Source organism: Drosophila willistoni (genome assembly GCF_018902025.1).
Source record: "Drosophila willistoni isolate 14030-0811.24 chromosome XR unlocalized genomic scaffold, UCI_dwil_1.1 Seg144, whole genome shotgun sequence".
NCBI lineage: Eukaryota > Metazoa > Arthropoda > Insecta > Diptera > Drosophilidae > Drosophila > Drosophila willistoni.
In genome coordinates, this window is record NW_025814057.1 from 10,433,673 (window position 1) to 10,455,411 (window position 21,739).

Below are 21,739 nucleotides of genomic sequence, written 5' to 3' on the forward strand. Positions count from 1 at the left end.
ACTTGCTTTTCGATTCTATTTTATATGGAATAAAGTTTCTTATGGAACGATTGAAAAAATTTAATAAATTTTTAATTACAAAAGCAATTTTTAACATTTCACAAAATTTCGAACTTGTCCTTTTTGTTTTTATCTTAAATGGCCTCTATTTCGAGGAGTTTTGTGGGTCTATTTTGCTGGCCCTTTAAGAGTTGAAAATTTTGTTGTTTTATACACATCACTAGCTGCCGCATAGATTTTTTGAGCTATCAACATTGATGATGTCTGATGATGATCGTGTTTCGGTTGTTGGCTAGATCTTGTTCCCATTATGCCATAAAGCGTTAACCAAAACGCCATTTGCACGTGAAGTGGCGGGCCCCTGGCCATATCTGTGTGTTTGAGAGAGAGAGAGAGAGAGAGGTAGAAGATGGTGGTCGCTGGAAGTGAAGTTGCAGATGAAGAATGGACAGCAGGAGATCATGATTACAATGATGATGAAAATAAAAAGAAAACGATGATGGTAAATAAGGTGCGGAAGGGTGGAATCGAAATGGAATGGTCAATTTTGATATGGCCATATCGATAAGAAGGAGATTGATGAAATGGTGATGAAATTGTTTAGCCTTCGATTTTGGCTAATTGCAGAAGTCCATTTGGTATGCCTACTTAGGGCCTAATTGGTCCCCTCGGTAGCGCCGCCATAGACATGTACATGTACATGTATGTACAAACATTTCACGCTGTGTCTGTCATAGATGTTGTAATTGATGCTGCCGCCTCCTGGTCGGCCATGTCAAGGAGATGTCAACGGAGACGACGACGCAACGAAGCAACGACGACTACGACGGCAAATCTAACAACTTTGATTGACTTGTGATTTGAAGGCGCGCCTAATTGAAGCGAGGTGGACTGTATGCCTGGACCTCTCTAGCTGGACCTGTATTTGTTCTAAAAAAAAAAAACACAAAACCAAAACATGAGACTTTGACTGGTGATGCGTGGTGGATGCTATGCTGGCTGCATGCTGGACACAAAAAGGAGAGGAGCTTGTCTTGGCACAAAATGTTCGTGAGAAATGTCATTAATACAATGGAGAACGATGTGTGTGCCCACTTCTGGCTGGACGGCAAGATGTGAAATGTTGCCTCGCATTGTTGCACTTAATTAATGTGGGGCTATGTTCTCTCTTCTAGCCACTAAGCCACGCCCTATTTGCGGTGGCCGTATAAGGTCAAGTCATCACATCATAGTTCTTCCTCCCTTCTGAACCTAAGCGAAAGAACATTTCGATTCTTGGCAGCATCTCTGAACGTTTACCTATGTATGTATGTATGTATGTGTTTGAGTGCACCCAATCTTCAATTGCAAAGCGTTAAGAAATTATTTCAAACATGCATCCTGCATCCTCTTTATCTAGCTCTCTCCCTCTCTCTCTCTCTCGCTCTCTGTCTCTCCTGTAAAATACCTTGCAACTCGAAACTTTTCTACTCCTACGGCTCCTACATCACTTGGCAGGAGTTAATAGGCGCTGCAATGCCAATAATTTGCAATTATACTTAATTGTAATTGTAATCGTCAATTGTTGTTGCTGCTGTTGTTGTTATCCCTGTGTGTGTGTGTGTGTCTGTGTGTGTTTGTGTGTGGTAATTGAGTGTTGCTTGATAGTTGTTGCTGCTGTTCTTCTTATTCGTTTCTCATATATATCTCGCTTTTTATTGAGTTTCTTTCGTGTTCGTGTTGCTTTTCTCAGTGTTGGTGTGTGTGTGTGTGTGTTTTTGAGCCCAAAGGCATTATGTACAACATTTTCGTGTATGTGTGTGTGTGTGTGAGTGGTTTTGTTGTTGCTTAAACGATCGTTTACTTGGCTAGACAAATGTTTATTAAGCCTATTACTTATTAAAGAAGCATTAAAAATAGTCGAGTAAATTGAGGTAAATAATCTTCACAAAATTATTCAATTCAAGCAAAAATATTTTTCCAAACAATCAATTTTATAGATATTTCCATTATAAAATATAAATCTAAACGAGTTACGAGTTAAAACTGTGAATTTCGTATGAAAATTTTGGAAAACTATTTACCTCATTTCCTAGTTGTTAGACGACGAAAACTTACAATTTTGTTTGGACTTTATATTCGCAATGATATTGATTTAAAAATCATTTAAATTTAAATCACAATTTCCGGCTTTCAAGTCACACATTTCTTAAAGAATTTTTTAATTTCAATTTAAAGATGAGAAAAAAAAAAACAAAAAAAAAAAAAAGAAAAAAAGAGTAAATTTATAATTGTATCCCTTAACTTAGGACTACATCTTATCATTGTTGTTGTTGTATTTTTCTTTTTTTGCCAATCTATTGCATATAATTCCCGAAATCTATTCAAAGAGATTCTTGTTGAAAATCACTTAATATTTAATTTAACTTATGCAAAACTATGAAGCACATGCTTGGATTTAGTACCTCGAGTATTTTTTATATCTAATATCTTAGTATTTAATGACCAAACATAATACACTAAAATTCATTCATTCACTCACTTAAACCTATTCTCTTTGCTCCTTGGGAGCTGTATTAAGTGGGGTTGGGGTGGTGGGGGGAGGTCTTAAAGGGGCTGGTGGTTGTTGTGGAAGGTAACGAGGGATTTGAAGAGAGCTTTAGGTGCTTGCTTCTATGTTTTGTTTTTTTTGCTCACTTACTTAGCTAATAATTATAGATTAGTTACAAAAAAAAATAAAAAAAAAAAATAAAAAAAAAAAATACTCAGTTCCAGTGTTCCTTATACTCTCTCGGATAATTGATAATTCTCCATTTAAGTAGTAGTAGTAGTAGACGATTCATTTTAGTACAGAATACCGGGATGTACGGCGCCGCTGCGTTGGAAGTATACATTCGGATTGCTGCTCAACGTTGGCTCCAGCGTTGTATATAGATTCGTTTCATCGGGTCGTATGAACATGCCTTGACAAAGTGATGAAAGGATAACAAAAAAAATGAACAAGGATTAATTACAAGTATCAAAAAATGCTTAAATAATAATAAAATAACTATATCGCTTAGTTCTGACTAAGCTGAACTATGAAATGGTGGAACTTTAGAAGTTCTTCGACTGCTTATTGCATACCTTAGGGGGCAAAGTTACCCCCCATTTTACAGTCCTAGATACAACTATTGAAAATATAACTCTATTTACCATAAACCTGGTATGCTCTTATATAGTCAAAAGCTATAGTTCTAGACTATATATTTAAATAACAACTTTTAATATGCATTTTTTATATGCTCCTGTTTTATGGCCCTTTTTTGATTTTTATCAAAATTTAAAGAACCTTCTTTAGGTATCGAAAAGGCTTTAAAAGACTTAGTTTATATGATGAAAGATTGAATGAAAGATTAAGATTAGTTGGAAAAGGATTTCTAGTGTGAAGATTTGTTTTTCGTTTGACTATACGACATTGAAATTGTTCATTCAAAACGGCATTGGTCAAGGGTATAAAGAAGTCACGATTAAATAAAAAACACTGTGCAACCAAGTGACTGTATTTCAATATTATATGATGAGTTTCACTTAAGGATTAAAGTCAACTTTGATTGTAAGAGAGAGAATCGTTTTTTGCCTTTTTAGTTGAGTTTATAGATTAGATTAGCTTAACTTAGGCATGTTATCGTTTCTTATATCAACTAGTTAGATGTCTTATATTAAGTAAAAGTAAATACATACATATGTATATAGATATTGGTATTGGTATAGGTGTAATTATGTATGTATTTGTATTACCTGGCGCATAGCGCAGTGTTTTAGCCAATTGTGCCGCTTGTGTCATGGACGTTAGCGAATTGCCCAATTGTTTGAGGGTCAACGGTGTGGCCAATTGTGTTGTAAGCGTGGGCGGTGCTTGCTGCACCTGTGGTGGTGCTAATTGCTGTGGTGGTGGTTGTGGGGGTGGCATTGGCGGTGGTGGTGCGGGTGGATAATAACAAAACGGGTGCGCGCTCAAATGTGCTGGAAAATAGTGATACATACGTGTATAGCTGGGCGGTGCGGCTGTGACCAAGGCAACTCGATCTGTGTATATATATGTGTGTGTGTGTGGGATATATATATAAATTGTTGTTGTTGTGTTTGAGGAAGAAATGCCCAGTTCCAAGTGATGTCCCGTATTTCGTATTTGTGCATTCAATTCAATCAACCATACCAAATATATAAAATAATCGATCGTGACACAAACACACGCACACACGTACATAAATAGGAAGGGGGGATAAATATAATAAATATTTACATATAAACAGAGAATAAATATGTATATATATATATATATATATATGTGTGTGTGTGCAGGTAAATGTAAATTTAATTAAATTTCAAAAAGGTAAAATTACCGGAAACAAAAACCAAAAAAAAAAAAAAATCATAATAATGAAAAGAAAACAAAAATTCAATAATGTTACAAATGATTAATGATCAAATGAAAAATAATAATAATAAAAAAAAAATCATAAAAAAAATATTATGTAATAGATATGAGTATGTGTATGAGTGTGTGTGTGTGTGTGTGTGTGTGTGTGTGCGTCATGAGCGTGTTGAGAATTTATGACAAAAATTTTTATATCGAATGCGAGGGTTGGTAATAACCAAAAAAAAAAGATTTTTGTTTGTTTGTGTGTTTACGTTGCAGTGATGTTCAGTTTTTTTTTTGGTGACGATGATGATAAAGATGATGATGATCGTGTTGTTGTTGTTGTTGATAATAATGTTGATGATGATGATAAACAAAAAGAGTAAAAAATGATTAACATTAACTAGATATCATTGAGTGCATCTTATAGTTAGTTAGTATGTATATATATATGTATGTGTTTATAAATATATTTTGTGTTTTAATTCGGCCGAAGATGTCACAATATCTCACCTTGGCCACCACTAATTGGCATTGGCCTGACCCAACCGTATGATGGCCCAATTACCTAGCCATATTTCACACTTTTTTGCCACAACAACAAAAGTTTATAACTCCGCCGCACAGTCTCCCCGTTGTCTAATGATGTCAATGGGCCAACAATCATAACACTGCCAAAACAAAACTAAAACTAAAAAAAAAAGCACCCTCAAGCCATAGAGAAAGTCCAGGGTTTTGTATTGAGCAAAAACGACCCTAAACGATTTTCATTTGGTATTTTTAATAGGTCTGTTGATCTCGTTTTTTATTTGGTTTTTCATTTTAGCCAAGGTCATTAGCTTTACAGAGAGATAATGTTGGTGAAACATTTATTGTCTAGAAGAAAATCATCTGTGTCAAAGGGTCGCCAAGTTTGTTGCCTAAGTCTTTTGTTTTTGGTCTACGTGGTTTATGGTCATTGATAAAATTGGCGCATTTAAATGTCAATTGGCTCAAGTTCTATGTGGCGACCTGACCAAAACGAATCTGAAGCTTATCATTAGCCATAAATAGCTCTTAACTTAACTGAGGCCAGGCGGGCTAAAAGGCAAGAGCCAAACAAATGTGAGCCAATCAAGCAAAATGCTTTTGGCCAGCAGCTGTAACTGGCCGATTTTTGTCAGCGACATGCTTATAAATTATGATTATTATATTTTCAACAACAACAGCAGCAGCGGCAGCGGCAGCACAGTGGTAAGAAACGAATGTGGCAAACTGTGTTAATGATATAAAAAAAACTCCAAAGAGCAAAAAAGAGACAGCCAAGACTGCCAGAGAGATGCAAAGAGCCTGAGAGGGCAAAAAAAAAAGAAACAGAGACACAACAAAAAAAAAAAAAGAAGCCAAGCTGGAGAGACTGAGACTGAACTCTTGACAGTGTTAAATGCAGCAGTTACACACATGCTCCATCTCACCATCTACTGGCATCTGCCATCATACCCCCTGGCCAACTCTTTGCCGCTTGTCCCACCGCTCTGGTGCCCAGTTTGCGGTCTTGGTTTTCTAATTAACTTAGAACAAATACTGCAATTAAGCTCGCTTGTTGTTGGCTTGCTTTTTGCTTTTTTTTCTCTCTTTTTTTTCTCCTCTTCTCGAGGCTCGAATGTGGAATTATGTGTCAGAAAATGAAAATGTGTGCATGTGTGTGAATCGGTGTCTGCGTGAGTGTGAGTGTCTGTGTGTGTCTATGTGTAGCCTTTTGCATTTGGCAAACTAGTTTGCTACTGCGCCGCCAGCTGAAGCGGCAAATTTGGCTTAATTCTTTGGCTCGGTGCCTGCCTCCAGAAAAGAAATTTCTTTCTTCTTCTAGTTGCAACATGTTTCTTTTACTCAGCAGCAGCAGCAGCAGAAGCAGCTTCTGCTTTTCATTTTTATGTACATATCTCTTTCTATCTGTGTGTTTGTGTTTTGTTTTTGTTGTTATTTTCTTCTTATACCTTGAAGCTTGGCTTGTCAGCTCATTTGAAGCTATTATGAATTATGCTCGCTTGCATAAAATATGCCGCTTAACAACAAATGAAATTATACAGTAACAACCACAACAACAAAAGCATAACTAAACTCAATGCAAAAAAAAAAAAAAAAATACGCTAATTAAGTGCAAAAAAATGTATGACCAGGCTCTATGCGTGTTCCGGCTATCCATCCCTTTCTTTCAAACACTATCTCTCTCTTTCTTCAATGGATGTGTGTGTGTGTGTGTGGGGGCGGTAAAGTAGAAAAAGCAGACAAAGTCATGGCTTGTTAGAGATGAGAACATGAAAAGTCATCGTGACTGCAATAAATGAAAACTTGGATGTCAATCGAAACACAAATGTGCTAGATGGATATATCCTTTTTATAATCAGGTCAAATCAATGCTAGACTTTGAGAGGAAGATATTCAGCTTATTAATTTCAACGACTTTTTATAGTAACTCACATTTGCATAAAGGACAAACGTTTCTTTACATCTTGTTTGATCGTGACTTGTAAGAAAACAAAGTTTGACAGGTTTCCTTTAGTGACAATTTATTTCTAACAAGAAAAACATTAGTTTTCATCTGTTGGCAACAATTTAAAGGGAATCAATCAAGTAAATACTTGACTACATAGTCATTTCAAGTTTATGTTTTCTTTTAGAGGAGCATTTTTTTTCTATATACACTATAATTACAAACTAATAATCTGGATGTTGAAAAATACCGCTGGTTGCTAAGGCTATTGCCTTTAAAGAAACTTTATACAAAGCAAATACTTAGTTTTTTTGGGTTTATATTTGATTTTGTTCTATATCATTTTGAAATGAAACATTATCATTAATTTTTGCATTATGTGATGTGATATCAAGAGTTTCAATTCATTAAAAGTTAACTCGAAATCCAATTTCTAGCATTTTTTGTTGTATAAAAACTTTATCAAAAAAAAAGGTAGGACTGGAATCCACTTTACAGAAATAAACTTTGCTGGCTATTCATTTTAATAAATAGTGACTAACCTATTTGGCCCTTGGGAAGGAGACCAATTCTCTCTTAACCGAGAGAATTGATATATCTTGCCCAGATATTGTTGTTATAGGCTTTCTGATTACGTTTTAGAGAAGATTAGTTAACCAAATAACAGTTTGTTCTTACTTAACAAGTTGATCTTATCGTGAAATTTCTTTCTAATGGAAAGTAACAAGCAACTTTTGCACGAAATTTTTTGTTTCCTATTAATGTAAATGCCAAAAATGGTGAAATAAAATTACTTAACTCATATGTTAAATTCAAATAGCAGTTCCCTGTTTATTTTTCTTTTCTATCTCTCTTTTGTCTGACTTGTGTAGTGTTTAGTTTTTTTGTTTGCAGTTTGTCGGGAATTCACCCTCTGTTCTCCGCTCACCATCTACATACTGCCTACTCACCCACTACTACCACCAACAACAATAACCTTCTGCCCCTCCTTTACCCCTCCGCTCCGCTTAAAACGTTTTGGCCCTTTCTTTGGGGCTCTCTATCTCTCTTGACTGGCTGGATGGCTGGCTGGCTGGCAACAAGTTAAAGTTAAAGTTTTAAACCAACTGCCGCACGTTGACTGATTGCTACGTGCAGATTGTCATTGTCCGCTTTTCCTGTTGTTCTTATTGTTGTTGTTGTAGTTGTTGCTATTCTAGCCGCAGCCAAAGACTATTCCATTCTGGTTGTTGTTGTTGTTGTTGTTGTTGTTGCTGTTTCTACATAGTTTGCAGACTTGAGTAATTTCTTTGGCGAGCGTCGAGTTTTTCCGTATTGGCTTCTAGCTTTGACTTTTTTTTTTCTTTGCTGCTTTGCTTCTAGCTGCAGCTCTGGGGTTGCTGTTGTTGTTGTTGTTGTTGTCTGGGGTCTTTTGAGAGTGAGTTGCCAGATGTTGTGATATCACGAAGCAGCATTATAACTAATTGGCCACGTTCGTTTTTCTCTATCTCTCACTCCCTCTCGCTCTCTTTCTCGCTGTCTCAATGTCTCCCTTTTATCCCCATACCTTACCCCCCCCCCCCCCCCCCTCTCTCTCTCTCTCTCTCTATACTTGCCTCTAGGTTTCTCACTCTCCGTGCAGAGTTCATTGTCATGAACGTAAAGTTTTTGCCTCTGGAATCTGCCTATGCTTCCTCTATTCCCTCTATCGAGGCGGAAGAAAAGCATTTTTTCACATGGCCAACAGCAACAAAAGGCAAAGCAAACATCAACAGCAGCAACAACAACAACAACAATGGTTAACAATTTGCACATTTCGGTTAAGGGCGTATGACCTTCAAATTGCTACAATTCAATTTACATTTGCCAGAGAGGTTTATGTAACTTTTCCTTTGCCCAAAGACGTTTAACTAAGATCATTTTTGTAGAGAAGGCCAACGAAAATTTAAAATTTTATTTTATTACATCTTATTTCGCAATTGTGTGTTTTAAACGCAACAAAAAACATTGAAATAACGTTTTGTTCAATAAGAAAACCCACAAAAATTCGAAAATGAAAATAATCCTTAATTTTAGAGATATTGGGAAGTTTAACTTTTCTTGTCTAATTAATTTGGTTCTCTTCTTTTCCATCCATAATTGAATGGACTTTAATTTGAATGTATAACACAATTTAGCTGCAATTGGGTTTTGTACTTTATGTTTCAATTATATTAAACCGAAATGTTGACAATGTGTTGATGATGTTGTCGGCAAACATACATATATATATGTATATCTGATATGTACGTCTTAAACGAGTTGAGTCGAAGATACCGCTACGATCTCTTAAACAATTTAGTGTAATAATTTAACGTATGAAGCAGTTGGCAGCAGGCGACTCTCTTGGCTAACAGCCCTGCCCCTATCCTAGCTTGGCACCGCTTGGTGCGACGCGGCTTGAGTTGGGTTGAGTTAAGTTGACTTGGCTTGGCTTTGGTTGGCTTTTCCGCTTTCGGTTTCATTGCCGCAATTCGGAACTGGTTATCGATTACGTTGGCTGCCACTTCTAGGCGAAAACTTAAATATCATCGCAGCTTCAGCCATTGACTTGGGTTTCCTTGGTGTGCTAGCTGGCTGACTGGCTGCCTGCCTGCCACTCTGTTTACCACCCCTTGCGTCTCTCTATCTCTCTCTCTCTCTCTCTCTTTCTAGCTGTGGTTATGGCTGTTGCTGCTGCGGCTGTTGGCAAACCGCTATAATTTTGTGGTAATATACAGCGACGCTCGTTTCAAGCACGTGCTGCAGCAGCATTTACCCCAACTCATATATTAAAGCCCCACACACACACACACATGGACATCTCGATAGACTGCAAGTTGAAGTTGTATACTCAAACCAACACGTACTTCACAGATTTGTACATTACGCCATAGTCATGATTGTGATTATTATTATGATCATCGTCATCGTCATCGTCATGAGATAACCAAAGTTTATTCGTTCTTCGTTCTTTTTTTTCTTTTCAGTTTTTCAATTTCAAGTTCGTTGCCTAAGCTCTTTTGATAGTTTTTTTTTTTTGTGTTCTTTTGCTCTCCTGAAGAGTGGTCTTAGAACAATTGAGGCTAATCGAATTTTTTGTATTTTTTTAAATTATTAATGTTGTTGTTGCTGTTGTTTTCGACAGCTGAGCGCTGGTTTGATATTAACCCTCAAGCTAAACATACAACAAATTTTCCTCACCCTCAAAAGAAAAAAAAACATTAAAAATTTCAACATCATTTTTGTTTTTTGTTTTTGTTTTGTTTCTTTTGCATTTCTTTAAATGTATTTTCGATTTATTTTTAGCAACAAAAAGCTGAAATCAGTTAACATTGTGTAGCAGTTTATTTTTGTAAATAAAAGGAAAAAAAAAATCAATTTAATTGCATAATTAACATGTTCATTGTTGAAATAGTTAAAAGCTTTTTCTGTCTGGTGTTATTTTTAACTAACCCAATTAACGGATGAACAGCTATTTGGCCTTAAGAAAAGGCAAGACTTGCAAAAGATTAGTTTTGTGTCTTCCTGATCAAAAATACTTTCTAGACTATACATTGAAATCAAATTTTGAATCAAAAGCCAAGCAGCCTAGCTGATTAGCATGACAACCTAAATTAGATTTCTTTTTACAGACCTAAAATTATATAATATTCTTTGGCTAATTTGTTAAAGAAGTTTTACATTTTTTAAGACTTACAACAATATTTTGTGTGTGTGTTTGTGCTTAGATATTAAGCGCTCTGTCATTGTCATTTATAATTAGATCCCGATTCTCTGCACACCTTTAGATTTCCTCCTCTAAGGCAAAACAAAAGACTTAGTCAACCAACTTGCCTAACTAATTGAAGGTGGCAACTTGAATGAATGTTATATGTAAGCTGTTCTTTTTATCAAATGGTTTCCACCTTTAGAATGTTCCATTAATTTATATAGAATTGGCAGTTTTTTTTCTCTCCATCTTCTATACCTAATCCTCTCCAATACTTTAAGTTTTGTTATTCTGTTTTTTTTTTTGGTTTTCTTTTTTGGCCAACTGGTTTATGACAATGACCAAACATCATTTTCAATGAAATCTATCAATAACATAAGAAACCCAAATCTCAGCTCTCTTCAAAACCTCTGGACAGTTCACAGTTAAATTGGATATGTGGCCTCCCTCGGGCGGCATTTTTTTCATAAATATATATATATATATATATACATGTTTATATGCATATATAGAAATATATGTATATATATTGACAAATCCCATCGATAAACATTCAACAAAAACTTCCGCACAGCTCTTGAGCTGCGACGGGTGAGCACTCAAGTTCAACCTTCTCCAGGTAGGCAACAACAGTTTTGAATTAGCCTTGTTGTTGTAGTTGTTGCTGTTGTTGTTGCTGTTGTTGTAGTTATTGCTTGACTTGAATGATTGATTTTATGTATGGTAGTTGCTTGGCATAAAAGTCACTCAATAAAATTACAAAAAAATGCCATGTCGCATAGAACAAAGGCCAGAAGGCAGATGCACCTCAATACAAAAACAACAACAGCAGCAGCAACAACAACAACAACAACAATGTACAATACAATGCGTCTTACTGACCAAGTGGCCAATTCAAGTGGTTGACAAAACGAAACAACAACAACAAAAAAGTTGAACAATCCAAAGACGACATTGTTATACCCTCAATAAAATATTTAATATTCAAAATATCTATGACAGATCTGCGGCTTTGAGATAGGACCAATGTACTCCTTAAAGTAGGCAATAGACTGGAGCATTTCGCACTTAAAAAATGGCATTAAATAATGTTTTGTTTGGGGAAAATACTTTTTTATTCACAAGACATTCCAAAAGTTTCTTGATATGTTCTTGACTTACTTATTGCATACTTTAAGGGCAAACATTCCCCCATATCGTAGTCCTAATAATGAATTGAGAATCCCAAAACTAGACTTTATGTTATCCCCATTCGATATTTCAATATTTTCAATTTCAGAAGAAGCAAGACACCATGTGTTGTGGTTTTATCTTTAATCGACTTTTGCTATATAAAACATTTGCTGTGTAGAGTATTGGGATATCATCAAGAATAGGTTTCAACGAAAGTTCTCCACCTAGTTGTGCCTAGTGTAGATGGGTGTACATCTACAAGCTTGAATCTATTTTCGACTGACTAAGGCCCTGTCAACGCGGCGTCCAACGCGACGACGGGTATCAACTGGATGTTGGATATTGGTTAAGGGTAGGGTACTTGGTTACAACAATGTGCCTTCAATTAAATCGAGGCAACCTTGAACTCTCTTTTCAAGCGGTTTATGTGCGCGCGTTCAATCAACGGCGGTCGAGATCAGATCCTTTTTTTTTTTTTTGTTTTTTTCTTTTTAACCAACTGCTGCCAAGACTGTTGGGGGCTGCTGCTGCCGCTGTCAATCTACGTTCATTCCTTGTTCGCGTTTTGCGTTGCCCCGCTGGACCCCCCTGCCTTCTCCTCCTCCATTGGGGTCTTTGCGTTGCCTCTTTTGGTGCGTTGATTCGCTGGTTCATTCCTTGGCGTCAACGCCGTTAGCTGTCGTTTAGTTTATTGTTGCAAATTGCTCAGTGAATTATGTGCCGAACTGCTTACTGTGAACGACCACACACACATACACATACTGACACAAACACATCTATAGAAATATGAGGGCTTGGCAGGAAATTTGATATTGCCAAGTTATTAGAAATGTTTTCAAGTCTTTTAAAGTTTTGGCTTACCTCAAAATGTCTTGATATAAACTTCTTATTCTTTCAGCCAGATAATTTATTATGGAAATCACTTTTATATATGTATATACAACATACGGAGTTCATTGTGCTATGCTAAAGGGCCTTTGTCATCTTTCTCATATCAAAGTTAACAGACAATCTGTCCTGTCTCAAATCTATTTTGAGTTCGCTGACTTCTTTGCTGCTTTTTGAGATAAATATTTATATAGCCTTTTAAGGATTTGCTACTACTTACTTTAATAATTCTAATCACTAAATAAATATTAAAGTTTTAAGTTTTATATCAAGAATCTCTGTTTAAAGAAATCAAGTTCGTTGCCTAACTCTTTTGTTATACATTAGCAAAGTAAGGAGAGAGGGCAAAAAAAAAAAACACAAAAAATTAATGGAATGGAATGGAATACTTTTGATTTTTACTTCTTGCCTCATTGCCTTATGTAAATTTCGTTTTGGATTGCTTGCCAGCCCACATGTAGCTCCAGTTTTTCTTTTTTGTATTTATTTTTTGATTGGAGATCGGTTTTTTTTTTCCTTTGCCCTTAATCAAGCTAAAACCCTTTTTTGCTGTTGCCTTTATTGAAGTAAAGTCAACTTGGAGACAACCCACACACATGTACATGATGTTGATGTTGATGCTGATGCTGATGTTGGGACTCTTTGGGCGCCGATAATGCCAACCGATGGCAGTTGGAGCTCAGTTCAGTTTTGCTTGTTAAGCCTCGAAGCCAAGTTTTGTTGTTGTTGCTGTTGTTGTGTCTCTCTGTCTCCAGATCCAGACATTTGTCTCTCGTTTTCTGTTACCCCTCAAATGCACTTTCAATTGCAGACAGTTTGACGTATATATATGTACCTATATATATGTATTGCCAGAGCACTATATCTTTCATTTATCTATCTATATATAAAATATCCATATATATATACATATTCAAATATATATATTGTGTATGTGTGCCTACCTATATTTTTGCCTGGCTGTCTGTCTTGCTTTCTTTATGCCCCGATAGCTAAGACGAAAAGCCAAAAGACTGAGTCTTGAGTTTGTAGTTTGGAATCGGAATCTGACTGAGTCTCAGTCTCGCAGTCTCAGACTCAGACTCAATCTGAGGCTGCCCACAGGCACTTGGCGTGAGACGAAGCATTGCAATTGTGGGCCGTGCGGGTCTAGCTTTAGCCTTAGCTTCAGTTCCAGCATTAGCTCCAGCTCTAGCCAGTGTGTTGTTGTTGTATGTTTGCTTTCATGCGTGGCAGAGGCCCATGCATGGCAACACTCACAACAACTTACATGCAGTCGTCGTCATCGTCGTCGTCGTCGTCGTCGTCAAGTAGCTGCCATGTAAAACGCTTCCTACTTAGGCCCAGCGGCTTATTGTTATAATTTTGTTAAATTATTGCAACTTTTTCTACTCTAACTTCAATTAGAGTATAACTCAAATGCAATACAGTTGATACAGGCAATAAAATCTCTTACCACACTTGGCACAGTCTAATTCATTGAAAGAAGAGTATATATCAATTTCATTTAATTTAAAATGATTTTCTCCTCGCCCAGGTTTTCTCACATGATAATTGTGTGTTCACAGGTTTTTGGCTATTATTTTTTCATTTTGATTTCGATTTGATGTAATCGCACAATTTTGATGCATTTTGATTTAATTAAATTACGTAAAACAACAAAAAAAAAATGTGTGTTACATGTTTAAAGCACGCAAAGGCAAGTGTAAATGTAAGTGCCACCTTCCTGCCTTCCCTACCCTTCTCTCCCCTCGTCCACTATTTCGCCATATTTATCTTGCAACTGTGCCACATTCCCTACATTCCCTACACCGAGTGCTTTTGCTTTCATTAGAAAGCTAAACAAAAAACAAAACATACAAAATAATACAAAATTAAAGTAAACAATAAACAAAAAATGCCATAAATATTATGGTTGAAAAACAAAAATTGCAAATTATATACATGTGTGTTTGTGTGTGTGTGTGTGTATCATTTGTTTAAGTTTTGTGGCTCGTTTCACTCATGCCCTTTGACAATGTGCTAATCATTTTACCTTGCTCCCACTTCTCCTTCTCTTTTTAGTATGATTATTTCTTAAAGAGGCGGTGGAGGGGTCGTGACTGTTTTTTTTACACACAAAAGTTGACAATGACATTTAACACCTCTTTAATGGCCAAACAAAAATGTGAAATCTGGCTAATAAATATGATGAATACGTTGTTCATGACGATGATGATGAAGATGATAATAATGATGATGATGATGGCTTCATTTGCAAACGCACACACACACACACATACAGAAAAGCACATCACAAAGCGCTTATCAGAAATGATTAAGAAAGCTGCTGCTGCTGCTGCAGTAGTAAACATAAAAAGCAGAAGATATTAAATCAAAAGACTTAGACAACAAACTTGGGACGTTCTCACAACGAAAATGAAAGCAGCCAGGCGAGAGCAGACACAAAATGAACAAACATATATGTATAAGTAGCATAGAAAAATAGAGAAAGAGTAAGAGATAGAGTCAGATAGAGTCAGATCGGGACAGATGGACAGACAGACAAATGCTTAACTCCATGTGAGCTCTTTTTACACTTGGCTTACACGACGACGACGACAGCGGCTTCGAGAAAATTAATATGCCAAACAATTACACGGCATGGCAAAACAATTTTAAGCCCAGTTAATGTCGTTGGCACAGTGGCCACAAAAATGCTGATGCTGAATGAAAAGTGTGACTACTTAATTGGAAAATTGCAATCAATATTTATGGCTAATGAACCACAAAAAATATGTATATACATATGTATCTTATGTATATAGAAAAACAAATCAAAAAATCTCAAATTCGATATGTGTTGAGAGATATATGTATGGGCAATGCAAATCGAATGCAACTAATGCGTTTAGTTTGCAAATTATTCAAATTCAATAAACCAAGTCATTTTCATAAAGAAAACTAATTGATATGTAATGAATGCGAATGCGTATAAAAGCAAATTAGTTGTTTGCATATATCATTTTTTTTTTTTTTCAATTTGTTTACAATTTCTATGACAATTGCAGTTAGATAGATAACAATGAGGGGAAAACTTTATGAAATTCAGATTAATTTACATGTGAAATTGAATATTTTCAATACGTCTTACATTTTAAAAAGATCCAAATGAAAATTTGAATATTTTTTTCGAGCATATTTTTAAGTAATTTGAACTAAGTAAAAGCCTATTCAATAAATTCTAACCACTGTGCGTATGAAGTACATGGCTCTTGGAAGGCTACTGACTTTGAAAGTCTTAACTTTTGCTTTTATTTCTATCTTACTTTACTTCCACATTTGGCTTTGTTTTGTTCATATTGTTTTGTTTTTAGAGAGAGAGAGAGAGAAAAAAAAGCGAACGTATGGATAAACAAAAGTTCAAGAGGTTGCAGCAAGAGGCCCACCATTCCCCAACGATTTGAAACCCTCTCCCCAGCCCCCAACCCCTCAAAGAAAAAAGCCCAGACACACTCCACCATTCCACTCCCTGGGTAAGAAAAGAAAGTTATTACAAAATTAACAGAAACTGACAGCTGACAAGATTTGTGTATTATTATTATTGTTGTTGTTGTTGTGGATTCATTTGCCTTTGGGTCTGGCTGGGCTTAACTGAGAAATTGTGACAAATTCCCGAAAAAAAAAACAATTTAATTGAATTGAATTGGATAGATATTAAAAGTATTTTTTTTTTTGAGTGCTTGGGGTTTCGTTTGAACTTACCTCCACCATTATTGGCATTGGAGCAATGCTTGGAGCTAATACCCTGACCCGTATTCGATGCCGAATTGGGTAAACCGCAGCCACTCATCACACCATACTTGATGGGCTTGAAGTGAAAGAACGATGGCGAGTAACCGGAACCGGCGCGACTTAACGAACTGAACTGCTCCTCGCGATCCTCCACATAGAGTCCTTCCTTGCCCATGGCCGCCAATTGGCGTCCCTTTGGCATGAACATGACCAAAAAGACAGTGGCCGATGTGGCCACCAGACCGAAGGCAATGCAAGCATCTTTATGCCTCTCTGCCACAGCCAAGCCACAGAGCATCCAGCCCAACCAAATGGGAATGGCTCCACCAATAGCCAGGCCAATATACGTGGCCTCACGATAATTATCCCTAATGCCGCGCGATTTGATGGCCAATACGGCAATAAACACAATAAGGAACACAATATAGATGAGTGAGAACAACAGCTCCGAGAATTGCGTTTTGCACAATGGTATCAGAACGGTGCTAACGGCAGCTATACGTGTATATATCTCCGGTGTGCCATCCAATGTCGTATACGATGTGGGATAGAATAGGGCCGAATAATTTGTTTGCGATGCCACGGTGGTGGATAGGAAATTGCTACCCATTACGGGTACACTTGTCGTATATACTTCGGGTGGTTGTGTCAGCAACCACTGTCCACCGATTGCCACTTGAATTAGTAGGGCGAAAAGCAATAGTAATCCCTGATAGGGTGCGGGCAAATAGACACCACCATTTAGACTGATTAGAAATACGCATTTCACGAGCAATGCAGCAAATACTAAGGCGTATGCCACGCCCACACCAAAACGTATAGCACCACAACTCAGCAGAGTGGGCTGAGCTGTGATAATGGCTCCCAAACTGGCACAGGCAAATAGTCCAAGCAAAAGCATTTGTCCCAAAAACAAATGACGACGCGATGGAGATGTGCGCCAGGCCTTGAAGAGCACAAAAATCTCAAAGGCTGCCATCATGAGCATTGTGAGGGTGGCCAAAACCAAAACGGGAACCACCCACGGTTCCTTACGCAATCCATTGAAGGGCAGATGGGTGGATATAATACTTGGGCCACTGCTATTCCCGGCATGCGAATGTCCTGGACGATGATTGCCACCGATGGCCGATCTGGCACGAGCCCCCTGACTTCGTGTGGGTGATGTGGCTGAGAGTGTGGTTGCACCAGTTGTGGTGCTGCTGCTTGAACTGCCACTTTTTGCTGATGTCACCGTTGTGGTGGGCACCACAAAGAACTCTGTGGACATTTCCAAACGTGCAGCATTCGATATATTATTACTATCCGACAATCCGAGATCCAATTGTTTGGCCATACGTGAAGATATCTCTGGTGGCGGTCGTGCAGTGGTTGGACTGGTGGTGCTACTACTACTGCTGGAGGAGCTAGTTGTTGTTGTTGTTGTCGTTGTCCTGACCACTTGATAGGCATTGCGTTCACTCTCCTGACTGGTGACCAGACGCACGCGTCTCCATATATTATTGCTATTCACATTGGAGCCGCCGCGTGCCTCTTGTGAGCCAGAGATCAGCTGGAGCATCAGCCAAATTAGCAATAATAGGCGGCGTCTTTTGGCCATTTGGTCCTCCTAAACGTCTAAGACAACCACACTGAGTATATGATTTATCAAATTCTGTTGCACATTTCTCGTTCGCGCGGTTCGTTTTATTATTTCTCTTTCTTCGTTCGTTTTAAAAATTGTTTATTGCTTGATTTTCGAATTATTTTTTCAAACGTCGTCGTCGTCGTCGTCGTCTTCGTCTTCACCAACTTCTTCTTCTTCTACTACTACCTACTACTCTCACGTCCGTTCGGTTCGCTACACCAACTCCGACTGTCGTCTGCAAGTTCTCTGCAAGTTCGTCTTTGGCTGAGTCTGTGGTTGGGTTTCTTCCCCATCGTTTTGGACATGTTTGAAGCCAACTTCAAGCCAAAGTCGTTGTTGGTCGAACTGCAACCGTTTGGAGGAAAAAGACACTTGGGGGAACACTTTCGTTTCGTTCTGTTTAGTTGGCCAGGAAAGTGCTGCTATTAGCGGTTCGAATTGCCTTTCTTTCTATTTCTTTTCTCTCGCCCTTGTTGCTCCGTCTCGTCCCTCTTTGGCTTATTCTGTCTCTTTTGGGCAAAACAAAAGCTTAGCAAAGTGTAAAATCCGCACAAAAGGCGATTGTAAATCAAAAGCCAGCTAATGATATATCGAGATATATGTATATATAGAGAGTGTTGAATGTTATTGGTATTGTTGTTGCTTTTGCTGCTGCTGCTGCTGCTGCTATTGCTGTTGTTGTTGTTGTTGAATCGGCGGCGGCGGCATCACTTACTCTGATTTTGAATAAGTTTTATTGTTTGCTTTGTCCACAGTTAGAATAAAGCCCCGTTTTCACTATTTGGCGAATCTTGCAGCCAATTATTTTTTTGTCTTAACAAATATTTCATTTTAAAATAGGATAATTCTATGTTATGGAAAATGGAGAGAAATTATGATAAAAAAAATTTTTGAATTTAGTCTTTAGATTAATTTTATTTTAACCTACATTAACTACATTAATCAAATTTACTTGATGATTAAATATTTTACTTGCACATCTGAAATATAAAAGAAATAAATAAGGGACCAAATGTGCATGATTTTTAGTTAAATTAAGTAAATAATTTTTCAAAATTTCAAGAATTGTTAACTAATCAAGACAATATATTTTAAAATCGAATAAATATAGCATTATTAAGATGTAAGTAGTTTAGCATTTCGACAAGAAAAACAAAAATGAAGCAATATATTTTTAAGTTACATAAGATTATTTACGACTAGCACAAAAAGGGTTTAAATAGAAAATTCTAAATCATCTTAGAGATCAATTGAAAACTTTTAATGGTTAAAGATATCTACTTTAACCCTCTAATAAACTTAAATATTTTTTTTTGTTAATAAAAAACTTTCATTAACTTATACAGAGAACCTTTTCTGAGAACCTTTTATAATAATTATTAAGGCACAATAAATTTTGTTTTCTTCGCACCTCAAAAGTAAACGAAAACTCCCGATCTGGAAAAAAATATCATAAAGAAGGAAATATTATAAAAAAAAGGATGTTCTTTCATTAGTTTGAAAATTAGTAAGTTAGAGGATTAGTTTCTTTAACAAATTACTACAAATTAACTTGATTAACCATAGAGTAATTTTAGTTAAGTATAAAGTTTTTTATATTTGGGCTAACACGTTATTTGGGTTACCTATAGAGGGTCAAAATAAGGTCTTGGGCTAATCAGTTTCACACTTTTTCGATATGTATGTATACATTGTTGGACTTTAGTGTGGACGGGTCTTAAGTGGACTCATTGCCCATTGGCCATAGCATATCCATCTCCATATTTGGCACAGCTTACCGCATAGCCATTAGCCGCAGTCTCAGTCTCAGTCGCAGTCTCAGTCACAGCCTTAGCCTCAAATGTTATGTAGATCGCAATGGTCGATGGCAAAGCCGATGCCCTTACATTGCTCTGAACGGTATCGTTAGTAAAGATCTGTATGAACCTGAACTCGGCCCAAAAAACAAAAACAAAACGAAAAAAAAAACACACACAACAGAAAAATCGGCGTTGTTGTTCTTGAAACAACTATTGACATGAAGGCGGGTAAATAACCTTTTTGCCATGCCACAGCTCAATATATATGTACATACATACATATGTATGTACATAAATTGAGAGCATGACTCCAATCATGAGTGAATGATGTTGTATGTAACGAAACTAAAACCATACCGAAAACAAAACAAAATATATATATATAATATAATAATAAACATTTGAGGAATTTTTGATTACCTTTCCCATAAATATCTCTCTTTCTCTCTCTCTCTGATAGTTGTCTGAATTGTAATTGCAATTTTGTTCTTTTCAGCAGCATTTCATGTTGGGTATTAAATGCAGACTTAACATTCTCACATCTTTGTGCCACTTCCCTCTCTCTCTTCAGTTGGTCATTCTTCTAGTGCTAATTAAAACTGTCACTTGTCTGTTTACTTTATGTAATCCCTTGCGGCTTTAGTTCTAATCTAAATTTCTTTACTGTTGTTTTTTTTTTCATATTTTCTTCTTCCCTGCCACGATTAAATTTCATTTTTGAACACGAATCGAGACACATTGCGTTAATAACTGTTGACTGAGCACTGGTCTAGAGAGAAGGGGGTAAGTTCTCCTCCTTTTTGGCTCGTGGGTAGAGATCACATTTCTCTGCTGATTTTTGCGGCCTTTTAGAATAGTCCATGTCGAACTATCCGTCTCTTTCTTTGACTATCTTTCTCTCAACTTTCAAATGGCGCCAAAAAGCGCTTATTGATTGATTTCAAGTGATTTCAATGTCTGGAAATCATAAAGAGTGCCGACAGTTTGGTTGTTACTTATTTTTCGGCCAGGTTCCTTTTGGCCATAGAGAAATGTGTCAGAAAGGAGTTGTAGTTGCTTGCTGGCTGGCTGGTTGGTTTGCTGGTTGGTCGACTGAGAGCAAGGGCCAACTTGCCTGGCGGCACATCATGAACGCCTTTAATTTATTTGCTACAAGACAAGCCGGCGCCTGGGTCAAAAGTCAGTTAGGGCCAACGATTTTGGTTATTAATTTTATTTCTTCTCTTGACTTTTTTTCGGTTCTTTTTTTTTTTTGCACAAATGTTCTTTCTGGACTCTTTGTGGTGGTCATAAATCATGGCGAAAAGTAAAAGAAACGACACACACACACAAAAAAAAATGCATTTTCAAATTTAAATTTAAACCAGTTGCCCCCAGTTGGACAGTTGTTGGGCAGTTGGCACAAGTGCATTGAACTTGCGCCAAAATCAATCGATAAATATATATATATATATATATGGACCAAAGACAAAAGCCTTTTGGCGATCTTATTTATTTATCAATATGTAGTGCGTATCCCCAGTTCCAGTTTCAGTTCATTGTCGTCATCCGGCGGCCCCGCCGAAAACGAGCGAATTCTGATTTATAAGCTCATCCTCCCCTCCAATTGCCTTCCTGCCTCGTCTGCCCCACCGTTTTGCTTTCTCATTCCCGACGGGGCTGCACTTTAATCACGTGCGTGCAATGCGCATATGATGCGCCCCAATCCCATTCCCATCCCTATACCTTAAGCAAGCCCCTCGATCCCTCTCTCATCTTTGGCCCCGCATACTGAAGCCGTTGCCGTTGCCGATGCTGCTGATGCCAATGCCGAAATGCCGGTTTGGTGTTGCAAATGTTGCCAGGCTAAACACCCAGTGAACATTGCCGAGTCAGCGAGCCTCCTCATCATTCACAATGTGGCCCATTTTATTAG

At 37.2% G+C, this 21,739-nt stretch overlaps 1 protein-coding gene across 1 annotated transcript; it reads right to left on the reverse strand.

The window, feature by feature from the left end:
• Positions 1-2,729: 2,729 nt before the first annotated feature.
• Positions 2,730-18,110, reverse strand: LOC6639205. The gene is made up of 3 exons (XM_002061647.2): positions 16,369-18,110; positions 3,760-4,047; positions 2,730-2,942 (listed from the first exon to the last, which is right to left on the reverse strand). Exons 1-3 carry the CDS (start codon positions 17,996-17,998, stop codon positions 2,824-2,826), a joined length of 2,037 nt encoding a protein of 678 aa, XP_002061683.1. The 5' UTR covers positions 17,999-18,110; the 3' UTR covers positions 2,730-2,823.
• Between the last annotated feature and the right edge of the window lie 3,629 nt (positions 18,111-21,739).